General features: G+C 38.2%; 1 protein-coding gene across 4 annotated transcripts in view; it reads left to right on the forward strand.

Moving 5' to 3' along the window:
- The window catches only part of LOC121955276 (kinesin-like protein KIF13B), a 58,257-nt gene that overhangs the window by 28,816 nt on the left and 16,140 nt on the right, over window positions 1-13,301 (forward strand). For all 4 annotated transcript variants that reach the window (XM_042503146.2, XM_042503147.2, XM_042503148.2 and 1 more), the window contains exons 21-32: window positions 534-680; window positions 1,749-1,898; window positions 2,860-2,988; window positions 4,136-4,309; window positions 5,038-5,195; window positions 7,427-7,559; window positions 8,498-8,644; window positions 8,842-8,871; window positions 9,095-9,194; window positions 10,829-10,955; window positions 12,920-12,975; window positions 13,082-13,200. In XM_042503146.2, the coding sequence (XP_042359080.2) occupies window positions 534-680; window positions 1,749-1,898; window positions 2,860-2,988; window positions 4,136-4,309; window positions 5,038-5,195; window positions 7,427-7,559; window positions 8,498-8,644; window positions 8,842-8,871; window positions 9,095-9,194; window positions 10,829-10,955; window positions 12,920-12,975; window positions 13,082-13,200 (1,470 nt within the window). The remainder of the gene's footprint in view (window positions 1-533; window positions 681-1,748; window positions 1,899-2,859; window positions 2,989-4,135; window positions 4,310-5,037; window positions 5,196-7,426; window positions 7,560-8,497; window positions 8,645-8,841; window positions 8,872-9,094; window positions 9,195-10,828; window positions 10,956-12,919; window positions 12,976-13,081; window positions 13,201-13,301) is intronic.

Raw genomic sequence — 13,301 nt, forward strand, 5'->3', positions numbered from 1 at the left:
TCTCGGGAGTTCCTGTTTGTTGTAGCTGCTGCTGTCTTTATGGTGTCCTGCTGCTGTTGCAAAGTGTTCATCATTTTACATCCGTTGAAAATTAGCCTGATGGCTAACATTTTTTGACATTTTAACATTGTGTGTTGTTGTAATAAATTAGATAACTAACATGAAAAGTCACTGAATGTGTAATAACCCATGATGTGTTCATAACCATTGGAAATTTGAAAATCCAACAATAATTTCTGTTTTTACAGTAACTAAATGTTATAAGTTCTGTAAATCTTGCTGATTTTTACAAAAAAACATGTTTTCTTTGAAAATCAACAAAAAAAAAAAAGACAAGAAAAGGACACATTTTTCTTTAAGATAACATGCCATCCAAACCTGCTGGCCCCCAAGCAAAGCAAGTTGAGTATCCCTAGTTTAGACAATGGGTGGCTGTGATATGACTGATATGATATGCAAAATAAACTGTCGTTCTGCTTGAATCTTCAGGCCAACATGATTAAACTCTGTCTCTTCTCTCCCGCTCTCCGTAGCGTGATGCAGTATTGAGTGAGCCGGCGATCCAGGTTCGCCGTAAAGGTAAAGGGAAGCAGATTTGGGCTCTGGAGAAGATGGAGAACAGGCTGGTGGACATGAGGGAGCTCTACCAGGAGTGGAAGGATTTTGATGAAGACAACGCTGTAAGTGAAGAGCATGTTTGACGCACAGACTAAAACTTAATTATATACTGTATATATGTGTGTGTGTGTGTGTGTGTGTGTGTGTGTGTGATATATATATACTATAAATTAATCAGTGTAATTTGTAAAACATAAGTGAGTTGTTCACTTTTGTATGTGTAGAGTTCTGTCAGAATGAATCTGTCCCTCCATTTGTGCCATTTTGCATTCCTGATTAATTGGCTTGATTTCTGTCAAAACATTATAAGATTACAATGAGCAACACAAAACAAATAATGACCCCAAAAATTTGCAAGAAATTAGTGAAAAGTACAAGAAAATTACCTGAAAACTAGCAAAAAAAGAAGAAAGTTAAAAAAAAAAAACAAGGAAATGACCTATCCGAATTATAATAATTTTGTAACATGCAATTATTAATGATGATGATTATTTCTCTAGCTTTTTCCCTAGACATTTTTCTTTTTTCTTTTTGTTTCCCTAAACATTTTTCACTAACTTTTTTCTTTTGTCCCTTTGCATTTTTCTTAGCTTTTTCCTTTTTTTTAACTTAAACATTTTTTGTTAACTTTTTATCTTTTTTTCCCTTGACATTTTTTGCTGACTTTGTATTTTTTACCCTAGACATTGTTCATTAACTTTTTATCTTTTTTTCCATGACTTTTTCCCTTGCTTGTATTTTTTCCCTGGACACATTTCCATAACTTTTTTTTTCCCTTGACATTTTTCCCTATTTTTTCTGTTTTCCTTAGACAATTTCCCAATTTTTTATGTTTTTTTTTCCTTTGACACTTTTCCCTACCTTTTTACTTTTTTCCCAAAACATTTTTCACTAAATTTATCTTTTACCTTAGATGTTTTTCCCTACCTTTTTTCTTTTTTTTTCGCCAACTTTTTATCTTTTATCCTAGACATATTTTCCAAGCTTTGTTTTTGAAAGAAAATGCATCAAGGAGCTGTACACCCAAAAATATTGATGGATCATTTTGCAACCATCCAGGTTAACATTTGCACAAAGCCGGAGGAGTTCAGGAGGTCAAACCAGAGACTTATTCTCTCTCTCTGATGCAGGTGATGCGCTCCTATTTCAAACGTGCCGACCCGTTCTTCGACGAGCAGGAGAACCACAGTCTGATTGGTGTGGCCAACGTCTTCCTGGCCTGCCTGTTCCACGATGTCAAACTGCAGTACGCAGTGCCCATCATCAACCAGAAAGGAGAGGTAGGAGTCCACTGGGAGCACTGGAGCTCTTAAACTGTGATGGTAACACACATGAACAGTTTAGCAAGGAAGGAAGCAAGGGACAGTATGCTACGCCAGTGTGTCTTTGTATCCCATAATACTGTTTTTACAGGCCAGGATTTATTCACTGTAAGGAAAGTGGTATCTGTGACACCTGCAGGTTATCCACACGGTGTTTGACTCTGAGTGACAGATACTGCTGTCTCCATTTCAGCGCGCCGGTGCACCGCTCAACACGAGCTATTGGAATGGAGTAAAATCTGTCAGCCAGCAGCAGTTACCACATAACTGTCAGACATAAAAAAAAGCAACACTGCTGATGTACGGGGGGAAATAAAATGTGATTTTATTCAAACCAGAGCAACATTCAACAGTTTGCTGTTTTATCAGTCTCTTGACTTATAATAATAATAAAGTTTATTTATAAAGCACTTATCAAAACCAACGTTACAAAGTGCTGTACAAGCAGGAAAAAAAATGTAAAACACAACACAAAAGAAAAAAATATAATAAACAACACAGGAAAAATGGTAGAAAAGCAAAAAAAATACAACACAGAAAAATGTAAAATCAGTGGTTGAAAATAAGACCAAGTTTGACTTGTTTGTGTGTTTGTAGTGGACATGTGGTCGTGGTGATGTTCACACTGCTCTTGCCGCTAAAAATTTAGGGGGGGATCCAGCGTATCTGCCTGATACCTGTCAAATGGTGTGCAGACTCGGCTTACTCGGTGCACTGCAGGCGTATGCCAGCGTGGAAATGTCTTGCCTGCCTATCCTGTTTCACTTTGAAATATATCACAACACTGACGCTAGATACTCTCCAAAAGCCGTTTCATCTGGACTTTAACTTTAAGTTCTTGGGAATAAAAGACACAGTGACATAGTGACTTACAGAAATGATATTGTTCTGCTCTGTGTGTGTGTGCGTGTGTGTGTAGGTGGCAGGTCGGCTGCATGTGGAGGTGTGGCGGGGCACAGAGGGTTCAGAGGAGGAGGGTCCCGGGCAGTGTGACAGTGAGCAGAGCATCACAGATGGAGAGCTGCAGGAGCGCAGACTGGACTGTGTGGTGAGAACGTGCACACGCTTCATCAACACGCCTCACAGCACCCAACAATGTAACGACTTCATCCAAATCTAGTTACGCCTGAAAATCAAATAAATGTTGCAGTTAACTTGATTAAAAAATGCAATGAAACCCAATAATGTAATCACGGTACCAATATTTAATTCAGTGTAAAAAATAAAATAATTTAATACTTTTTTGCATTATTGGAAAAGTATTATACAATGCAACGTGATCAGGCAGTAAATCAACCTTAAATATTTATCTTAACCCTTCTTTTTTTTTTTTTTAATAGTTTTAAATTGGGGGGTCTTTTTTTAAATGTTTCTGAAATGGGTACTTTGGCAATTATTTTTAATATGTTACAAACATTTAAGTTAATAAACATTTTTTTTCTTCTTTTAATTTTTTTTAATTTGGGGTTTTTGTTTTTGCTTTAAAAAAAATAATTGTGTTATTTTACTTGTCATACTCTGAGTGCATTTTCCTGATTAGACTTATTTTACTTACTTTTCTTTATAAAGCAGGGCTGTAACTTTTAACAGAGTATTCCCGCAGTGTTGTATAAGTACTTTCACTCAAGTAACAGATCTGAATACTTTCTCCACCACTGCCCTTCAGAAACTTCAGTAATCAGCAGTTTAACCCTTTGAAACCTTAGCAAATTGGCTTTTTTTCTTTTAAAAACATGAGAGGAAGGCGATGAGCAACGAAAGAAAAAAACAGCACAAAAAAATTAAATGTGCAGTACAGGGAAATTACCTGATAATAAGTGTTTTTTAAAAAAAAGAAATTTAAAACATTTCTTACCCTTGTTTTTGAAAGAAATCGCACCTCATTTGCACAGGGTTTTTTGTCTGTTGCCTCCGCTTGTCTCCTGATGGGATAAAAGTCAGGAGATTTTTGCTATGAATCCTTCCACTGTGACCTGAGGCATTTGTCACTACGCATAAAAAATAGTTCTTGACTTTAAAAAAGAGGCAAACTGAATGAACCAACACGTTTCGAAATGAACCTGAACATCCAGTGAAGTTCATCTAAATCTCCCTGAGCTGTGAGATTCACACCATCAGAAACAGAATCATTGACAGTGTTTGTTTGTGGTTTTGTGTGTATGTGAGCGCTTTTCGTCCTCTCCTCTCTCTCTCAGGTGAGAGTCCTCCATGCCAATGGGCTGCCTCGCCACCTGTCCAACTTTGTCTTCTGTCAGTACCACTTCTGGGGACAGGAGGAGTCGGTGTTTGTCGCTCCAGAGATGGAGCCGTCCAACTCGTCCTCCACCTCCAGAGACCCTCAGTGCACCGTGGTGTTCGACAGCGCCAAGGTGCGCGCGCACACACACACACACACACACACACACACACACACACACTCAGTATCACTAACAATTATTTACCCTCTTAACCCTTTGAAACCTGAGCCTTGATTTCTTTTAAAAAATATGGGAAGAAAGTGTTTTAAAATTGGCAAGAAATACGTAAAAAGAACAACCCCCCCCCAAAAAAAAAAAAATATTAAAAAGGATGGAAAAGAAGATGATCTATCCATCCATCCATCCATCCGTCCGTCTGTCCAATTATAACAATTATAAATTTAGCTTTCTGGACATTTTTCCCTATTTTTTGATAAAACTGAATAATTGCCCCCAGCTAATATTTCAGGTCATATTTTGTCACTTTTACAATTTTTGAAAAAATTGCTGAAACCAATTTTCTGAGGTTTTATAGTTATGACTGCTCATGAAAGGCGTCTGAACGCAGCACAAGAAAAGTGATGTTGATGCAGATGTTAAAGGGTCAAACAAACACATGACCAAATCGGTCCCCAACCTTCCCTCTATCAGTAGAGTGAAAGTATGTCTGAAATAGTTTAGTCTCGATATCTGTATGTTGTGTTCTCCACTTGTCACATTTGTCCACATTGGTCACATTTTTGTTTGGTCACATTTAAGTGATGAAAAAATCGAGTAAAATAAATGATGAAACCACGGTGGCCAGATGGTTGTCAAAATGAGTAGATGTAAATTCCTTTCATGTTTTTGTAACTTTTTAGGAGTTCTCTGTGCCAGTGTCGGAGGACTTTGTGGAGTTTTTGGCGGAGGGGGCGGTGGCCATCGAAGTGTACGGCCACAAGCAAGCCAACCACCGCAGGAATCTGGCTCTGTGGGACCTGGGAGTGATCCAAGCCAAGACCAGGACCCTCAGAGAGAGGTGCAGTGACACACACACACACACCCAATTCAATCATTCAATTCATTTTAGTGACACCATGAGCACCAAAGACAGTATTACCAGCATAGCAAACAAGAAAGATTTTAAAAAAAAAGAGATTTAAAAGACTATTTTCAAGAAAGCTAGGGAAAAATGTCCAGTTAATGATATTTGTAATGAGCATAATTATATATTAAAAAATTTTTTACAGAATCAATATTTTTTTTTAAAAGTTTTTGTTTAAAAGTTTTTTTAGGTCATTTCTCACCCTTTTCTTATTTTTATTTATTTTATTTATTTATTTATTTTTAGCATTTCTCTTTTTTTTCTTCAATTTTCAGGTAATTTTCAAAGAAAATTAGATTTAATTTCCCATCTTAGCTGAGTAACAGTTTTGTGTAAATGGAAATAAAAGCCCATCCCATATAGACATCTGTCCTAAATAAAAGCCTGCTGAGTTCAATGATTTAAGCAAGTAATAGCCCTATTAGCCCTATTTTGCTGTTAAATGAAGTTTTACGGTACCTCTGTTTATCTGGTATAGGGCTTGAAAGTAATGTGTACTCTATATTGAAATATTTTGTCAGTTAGTTTGTAAGACATTATAAATATGGATGTGCAGCACATTTTGCACTAAAGCTGCGTTTCCACCAGCAAGTCGGTTCAACTCAGTTCAGTTCAATACACATTTTTTGTGTTTCCACTGTAAATAGTTGTGGATGGTATATTTTTGCTACCTTCGGAACTGTCCCCATTTTTGGTCCCCCCTCTGTTGGAGTACCGAGCACTCAGATGAGGTACTAAAAGGTGGAAGAAACACTGCAGTCTGCTGACTGGTGAGCAGACTGGGGGCTCAGGGCTGAGCTGTAGCTGCTTTAACCACTGTTCATACACAAGTTTATCATCCGTAAGTAAACTGTAACTATAAAATGAAAGGCTGTTTCGCAGCCTTTAGCAGCAGCTGGAGACCAAGAAAAAATAATAAATAAATGAACAAATAAAAATAATTGAATACAAAAGACATAATTGTAAGTCAGTCAGTCAGTCAGTCAGTCAGTCATTTTCTGTAACCGCTTGTCCTCGTAAGGGCTGCGGGGGGGCTGGAGCCAATCCCAGCTGTCATTGGGCAGAAGGCGGGGTACACCCTGGACAGTTCGCCAGACTATCGCAGGGCCGACACACATATAGACAAACAACCATACAGGCTCACAGTCACACCTAAGGACAATTTAGAGTCACCAATCAACCTGAGCTGCATGTCTTTGGACTGTGGGAGGAAGCCGGAGACCCCGGAGAGAACCCACGCAGACACGGGAGAACATGCAAACTCCACACAGAAGGGCCCCCGCCTACAGACCGAACCCCGTTCCAACTGGGTTTTGAACCAGGGACCTGTTGTAAGGCATCAGTGGTAACCACGACGCCACTGTGCCGACCCAATAAGTGTAAATACAATTTTTTAAAAAAACTTTTAAGGCTGGTAACTTTTAAGGTGGAACGATAACCTGTAATGTTACTCAATGCATGAGGTAAAAACACTACACCTTAAATTTCAATATGACAACTTTGACCACTTTGTTTGTTTTTATTGTCTCTCTTGGTTGACAGACACTTTTAGTTATGAGTGGATCCTCAAGCATTCCAAAAAATTGGATTAATTTAACTGGATTATGTGAACTGCATTAGTCTAATCCGCACTCTGCAAAAAAAATTTTAAAAAGTCATTGCGCAAACTCACTTGAATCCTGGATGACATGAGTTTTCTTGTGCTGCATTCAGACTCTCAAAAACATGTAAACCTTTAAACACTCTCAAAACCTTTGATTTCTCTCAAAAACGGGGGCATAAAGGCAATCAACAATTCAAACAGTTACAAGAAAATGACTTGAAATTTAGCTAAAAAGAAAGAGAAAGACAGAAAAGACAGAGGTCCGCTACAAAATAATAAAAGAAAAGAAAGCTCGGGAAAGCCTATATTTTCTAATGATCATAATTACTTTGTACTTTTCACTAATTTCTTGCAAATTTTTGGATCATCTCATCTCTTGTTGCTCATTGTCTTATTCCCGTGTTTTTGAAAGAAATAAAACCAATTTGCACAATTTTTTTTAACATGAGTTTGCACCTGTTTCAGCCTCTAATAAACTGACCGATATCCCTATTCACAAAAATATCAATATCTACGAAAATTTGCTAAGCCTTAAGTGTGTTTTGGGGTGCTGTGTGTGCAGGTGGAGCGAGGTGACACGTCGCCTGGAGCTGTGGGTGCAGCTGATGGAGCTGAACGAGGCGGGAGAGTTCACAGCTGTCGAGGTTCTTCCTGCTAAAGACGTGCGCACAGGAGGCGTGTTCCAGCTGCGACAGGTAGCATGCATCTGTGTTTGTAGACGTGGAGATCATTTGTAACTTATTCTTATACTGATGTGATGCAATGAAGGTAGAACTAATAAAAAAAATATATGACAGAATTTAATTAAATAAAATACAAAACATCAGGTCATAAACATTTACAACATTATTATCCCCATATCCCATCCCACCTAATAAAGAAAAATCTCAAAGCTGTGCAAAATTGCAGCTATAAAATTATTAACAGTCATTGCCACATCTTCAAACCAGTTTGCCCCCCTCCCATCCCCCCCAACGTTCGCAAATATGTGCAATATGATGAATCAAGTTAGGTCATAATTAGGGGCTGACAGATTATCAGCCTGGCGGATTATCGGGCCAGATAATTGGCATTTTGTATTTTAATGATTGCTGATGAAGGTAAGTTATTAAAAGGTGCAGAGAAAGTGTCAGCATGGGAGGATCATGTACTTTGTAAAACCTCAGGGAGCTATTTTTATTTATTCATTTTTTAAATTTATATTTTCACTTAACTTTATAAAAAAAAAAACTTTCTGTATATGATGATGTTTAAAGTTTCAGTTTTGATTTGAACATTGGCTAAAGGCATTCAAAGAAAGTTTTGTGTTGGAGTTTGATATATTCCAAATTCCAAACATTGACACAAAGATTTTCATTTCTGTTATAAATGCATATTGATGCAAATATCGGTTATCGCTCTCATTAACTTCTGATAATCGGTATCAGTATCAGCCCTGAAAAACAAATATCGGTCGACCTCTAGTCAGACAGTTATATTTTGCAGTTTTCCGGCTCCTTTTTCTTTTTCTGCGTTTTAAGAAGCTGCTGCTCAGTGAACTGATGCACCTACTGGTTGCTTTGTGTCTGGCTTCATGATCAGGATTGAAGTCAAAGATGTGAATATGTCCTGCCATGTCAATGTGTCCCTGCAGGGTCAGTCCCGTCGGGTCAAGGTGGAGGTGCGATCGGTCCCAGATTCAGGCACCATGCCCCTCATCGTCGCCTCCATCCTCAATGTGTCCATCGGAGACGTCAAGGTCCAACAGATGCGTCTCTCCAAAGGCAGCGAATCACAATGGGTGAGCCAGAAATATAACCAGCTATTATAATGGAAAAATATGTTGGAGGAGGGATTTTCTGGAAATAAATTGACCTGGATATTTGGTTTTCATGCTGAATTTGCACATGAGAGAATGAATGATCTCCCATTCTGACTTTATTAGCTCCATTTTTATCTACTTTTTGAAAACTGTTTTCCTTTCAATTGCAATTTCAGGGTGGAGATGAAGAAATGGACAGCTACCAAGTAAGTACATCGGTTCTAAAAAAGCAAGATGCATGATGGGTCTTTATTATGGCCTGTAAGTCTTATAGCTTAACTCTGTGAGTGTTTCTCTTAGGCGAACAGAGTATTTTTAACGCTTCTGTACAGCTGATGTGTGTGTGTGTGTGTGTGTGTGTGTGTGTGTGTGTGTGTGTGTGTGTGTGTGTGTGTGTGTGTGTGTGTGTGTGTGTGTGTGTGTGTGTAGGAGGTGGACCTGGAGAGGATGAGGGAACAGTGGCTGGTCACACTCACACAGAGACAGGAATATCTGGACCAGCAGCTTCAGAAGATAGTTTGCAAACCAGGTATATCCGTGGGATGCCGGGGATCGTACGGTCATGAAAAACTTGCAAAAGTCATGGATTTCCTGTCCTAAATATACTCCCAAAGTTCTGAAAAAGTCATGGGATTTCATGTCACAAAACTTAGTAATAACACATGATGTATTTTTAAGTTTCTGACTTTGATAAATAGTGTGAATTTTGTTGTTAACGCTGAAAGACAATTTGAGAGGCATGACAAGAACAAAAAGAAAAAAAACAATTCATTTACAACCTGTTCTTTTAAGAAAGATGCAAAAAAAATACATGGGGGAAAAAAACCTCTCCAATATTTTTCATTTAAAAATTAGCCAAAAATTATAAAGAAAAATAAGGAAAAAAAACACTTTTTTTTAAGATATTTTTTGGGGCTTTTATTGCCTTTAATTGACAGGACAGTGTGAGAGTGAAAAGGGCAGAGAGAGAGGGGAGACATGCAGCAAAGGGCTGAGGCCGGACTCGAATCTGTGGCTGCTGCAGTGAGGACAAAGCCTCTATATACTGAGCCACCAGGCAACCTAAATCATGAGAAAAAAGAAGAAAAGACAACAAGAAAAAAACTGGCCCAAGTTTTTTTAAAGAAAACATGCCTTTGAAGGCATGCCCTCCCTCAAAAGACAAAACCAGCCCCACCCCCCTCTTATAAATAACAAAGATTCCCTAAGTTATTTTTTAATATTCAGTTCTAACCCTGTTCTAATTTCATTATTCTTTAGAAAGAATATATATTTTAAAGAGCTATTAAATAGTAACAGAAAAATTTGATAATGAGCATGGATGGTGGTTTCAGAGAATGTATGGTCTTTAAAATTTGCCTCAGAGTCATGGAAAAGTCCTGCAAATCTGGTAGAAAATGTGTATAAACCCTGAAACACAGGCAGCCTAAAAAAAAAAAAATCAAAGAGCCTTTTCTTAACGCAGCTCTGATATGGACACAAATGATTGATGGCGGCAATATTTCCACTCATCTATTTTCTTGTCAGAATCGACTTTTTATGGGAACGTGTCATTTCCTCCCACAGTGTCATTCAGCTCTGAAAGATCAACTGGTGCTTAATTTTCTCTCCTCATATTCACTGTGTTAAAATGTGTTTGCCACTGTATAATTTTACAGCACAAGTGCTACTTTTCTTCATTCATTTGTCAGAGCCGGGTGGCAGTGATGCACAGTTTAAGTCAGCATTGATATAAAGTGAAGCAAATATAGCCTCTCTCTGATGCTTCTTATTCAGCAGCACGGCTGAAGTGTCGAGGTTACTCAGTGATGACAGATTGATTAGGGTTTAACTGACAGTGATCATACATGTCGAGTTACTGACTTCTGCAGAGGAACAGTGACTCCTTCACTTACAGTCGCTGGAAGCTTTTCCTGGTTTAGATTGCTCAGAGCTGCAGGTTCTCACAGTGTCCTACAAACCAGAGTGGGACCAAGTCATTGTTTGAAATTAGATTTTTTTGCACATGAATTGTGTTTCTGAGGTCTTTCCTAATATGCGCGTGTCCGTGTGTCCGTGTGTGTGTGTGTGTGTGTGTGTGTGTGTGTGTGTGTGTGTGTGTGTGTGTGTGTGTGTGTGTGTGTGTGTGTGTGTGTGTGTGTGTGCACGAGCGTGTTCCTGTAGATAAGTCAGAGGACGATGTAGAGAGGGAGTCCCAGCTGCTGGAGTGTCGCCTGACGCTTACCGAAGAGCGCAACGCTGTCCTGGTGCCGTCAGCTGGCAGTGGCATCCCTGGAGCACCTGTGGAGAGGTGTGTGTGTGTGTGTGTGTGTGTGTGTGAGTGTGTGCGTGAAGGAAACATTTTTAGTCACAGTATACTTTTTATTGTGTTTATTTTAACATTTATTTTACAGTTTTACACATTGGAACTTCCCTTTAAAAAATCTCTGCAGTGGTGATTAAATATATTTAAACTGCAAAGATACTTGTACTTTATTTCTGTTTATGCTATTTGATATGTTTCTAATATACTTTTTACTCCACCACAGTAAAACATGTCAGCTAAAGTGACTTTCAAGGTAAAACTTTCATAAAGACTTCGAAGATAAGATGTATGGATCAGGATCAAAGTGCCAAAAAGAATATAAACAAAAAAAATAGTTCTCCACTTTGACCGGTCCTATCATTAAAATGCAACTACACACAGTATATACGATAAAAAAAAATATATATATAAATATATATATAAATATATATATATATATATATATATATATATATATATATATATATATATATATATATATATATATATATATATATATATATATATATATATATATATATATATATATGGTGCTCTTAGAGGGGCCACCCCATGCAATCTACATTTAAGATACTTTAAAGAGGTTTTTTCACACTTGTTTTTTGAGCTATAAACTGCGTGATCTGACTGTAGTGTGATGAAACTCATCAATGCTGGTGTGTAGTTCTAATATTTCTGACCTTTCTGAGGACAGGCCACCAAAAACGGGGACTATCCCTAAAAAAAACAGTGATTTTCTGGAGACCCTACTTAAAAGGACTGTAAACGCCTTCTAATCAGCTTCTGCCCTTCGCATCCACATCAACTAAGTTGTTTTCCCATCTCAATTTTGTTAGCTGATCATAATCCAAATAATGAAATGCTACCTCATCATTAATATCTCTTTTATACCTTTGCTGAACTGAGTTTGGCAGCTTCATGAAGTCTTTCCTGAATTTGCTAATAATTAGCTGTCAACCATTAATTTGCGCAGTTATATTATTTAATTGTTGAATTTAAATATTTTATTATATGCTGATGATATTTTGTTAGTTGCTGAGAAAGCGATTAATTATGTATGTAGGTATGTTGAATATTTTAAGGTCATGGTGCTGTAAATGGCGTCTTGCTATTAACAGTGAAACAACACAAATTATACACTTCAGAAATAATCATGTGCAACAAAGCAGCCATGTTTTTCAGTTTGGATCGACACTTCTGAAGTATACTAACTCGTACCTTGGTTTTATTTGAAGTAAAAATATGAGTTTTTCAGAGGGAAGGAAGGCACCGGCAGAGTCAGCAGGGAGAGCATTAGGGTATGTCATGAATTAAGTGAAAGTGTGTCCTGACCTTGGTTTTTCAACATTCACCAAGCTTTATGAGGCAGTGATTGGTTCGGTTTTATTTTATGCTGCTGGAGTATGGGGTTTTAGAGATTCCCCAGAAAGTAATGCTGCTCAGAGTACGTAAGTACACTGCAAAGTGTGTTGTAGATGGGGACTCATGAAAGGCTGACCAAAATGATGTTTAAGTGGGATCGAGCACACAGTTACCCTTGGTCCAGAGACATTTCTGCAATATTTTCTTTTTCTGAGTTACAAAAACTTAAGGAGGGGACAGAGGTCCCTGTGTGCTCAGTTAAAATCTGGTACCTTGCCTCTGGCGATAGAAGTCGGTAGGTATAAAGGTATTCCTGAAGAGCAACATATGTGTGTTTTGTGTGATGTTGAAGCTGTTGAGGATGACTTTCATTTTTTGTTCAATCAGTCACTCAATTATGAGAGATTTAAAGTCTAACCTCTCGCGCTCTTATGTGTTGAGCCCTGTTCAGAAATGTTTGGAGGTTAAAGAAAAGCTAGATTTTCTCATGTTGTATCTCAAACTACCACTGTGTCCCACCCATCTCATCAACAAATCCTTGAAGACAGCTTTTTAGTCACTGTGCTGACGCTGCTGTTTCTCTGCAGGGTTCCAGTCCCTGGAATGGAAACACACATTCCTGTCCTCTTCCTGGATCTCAGTGGTATGTTGTTGCACACCGTGTTTTGTGCTTGTATTTTGGCAGAATCCTCTGCTGTCTTAATAACAGTTGAGCCCTCTTTCCTTTTCTGTCTTTTTTGCTCGTGCAGCGGATGATTTCCAGTCCAGTCTCTCAGCCCCGCTGGCCGGGGGGCTGGACGCGCTGCTCGGCGGGGAGGACGACGATGACTTCTTTGACCTTCATATTGTTAAAAACTACGATCCAGAGGTAAGGTGATGATTGATATTCAGAGTGTGGATTTTGTAAGTTTACCTCTTTTATGTTCTCTCGTTTTCTTTTGCAAATTCCAAATGCTCCACTTAGATAAC

Source organism: Plectropomus leopardus, chromosome 16 (genome assembly GCF_026936395.1).
Source record: "Plectropomus leopardus strain MGB_pleo_1.0 chromosome 16, ASM2693639v1, whole genome shotgun sequence".
In the NCBI taxonomy this organism is placed as follows: domain Eukaryota; kingdom Metazoa; phylum Chordata; class Actinopteri; order Perciformes; family Serranidae; genus Plectropomus; species Plectropomus leopardus.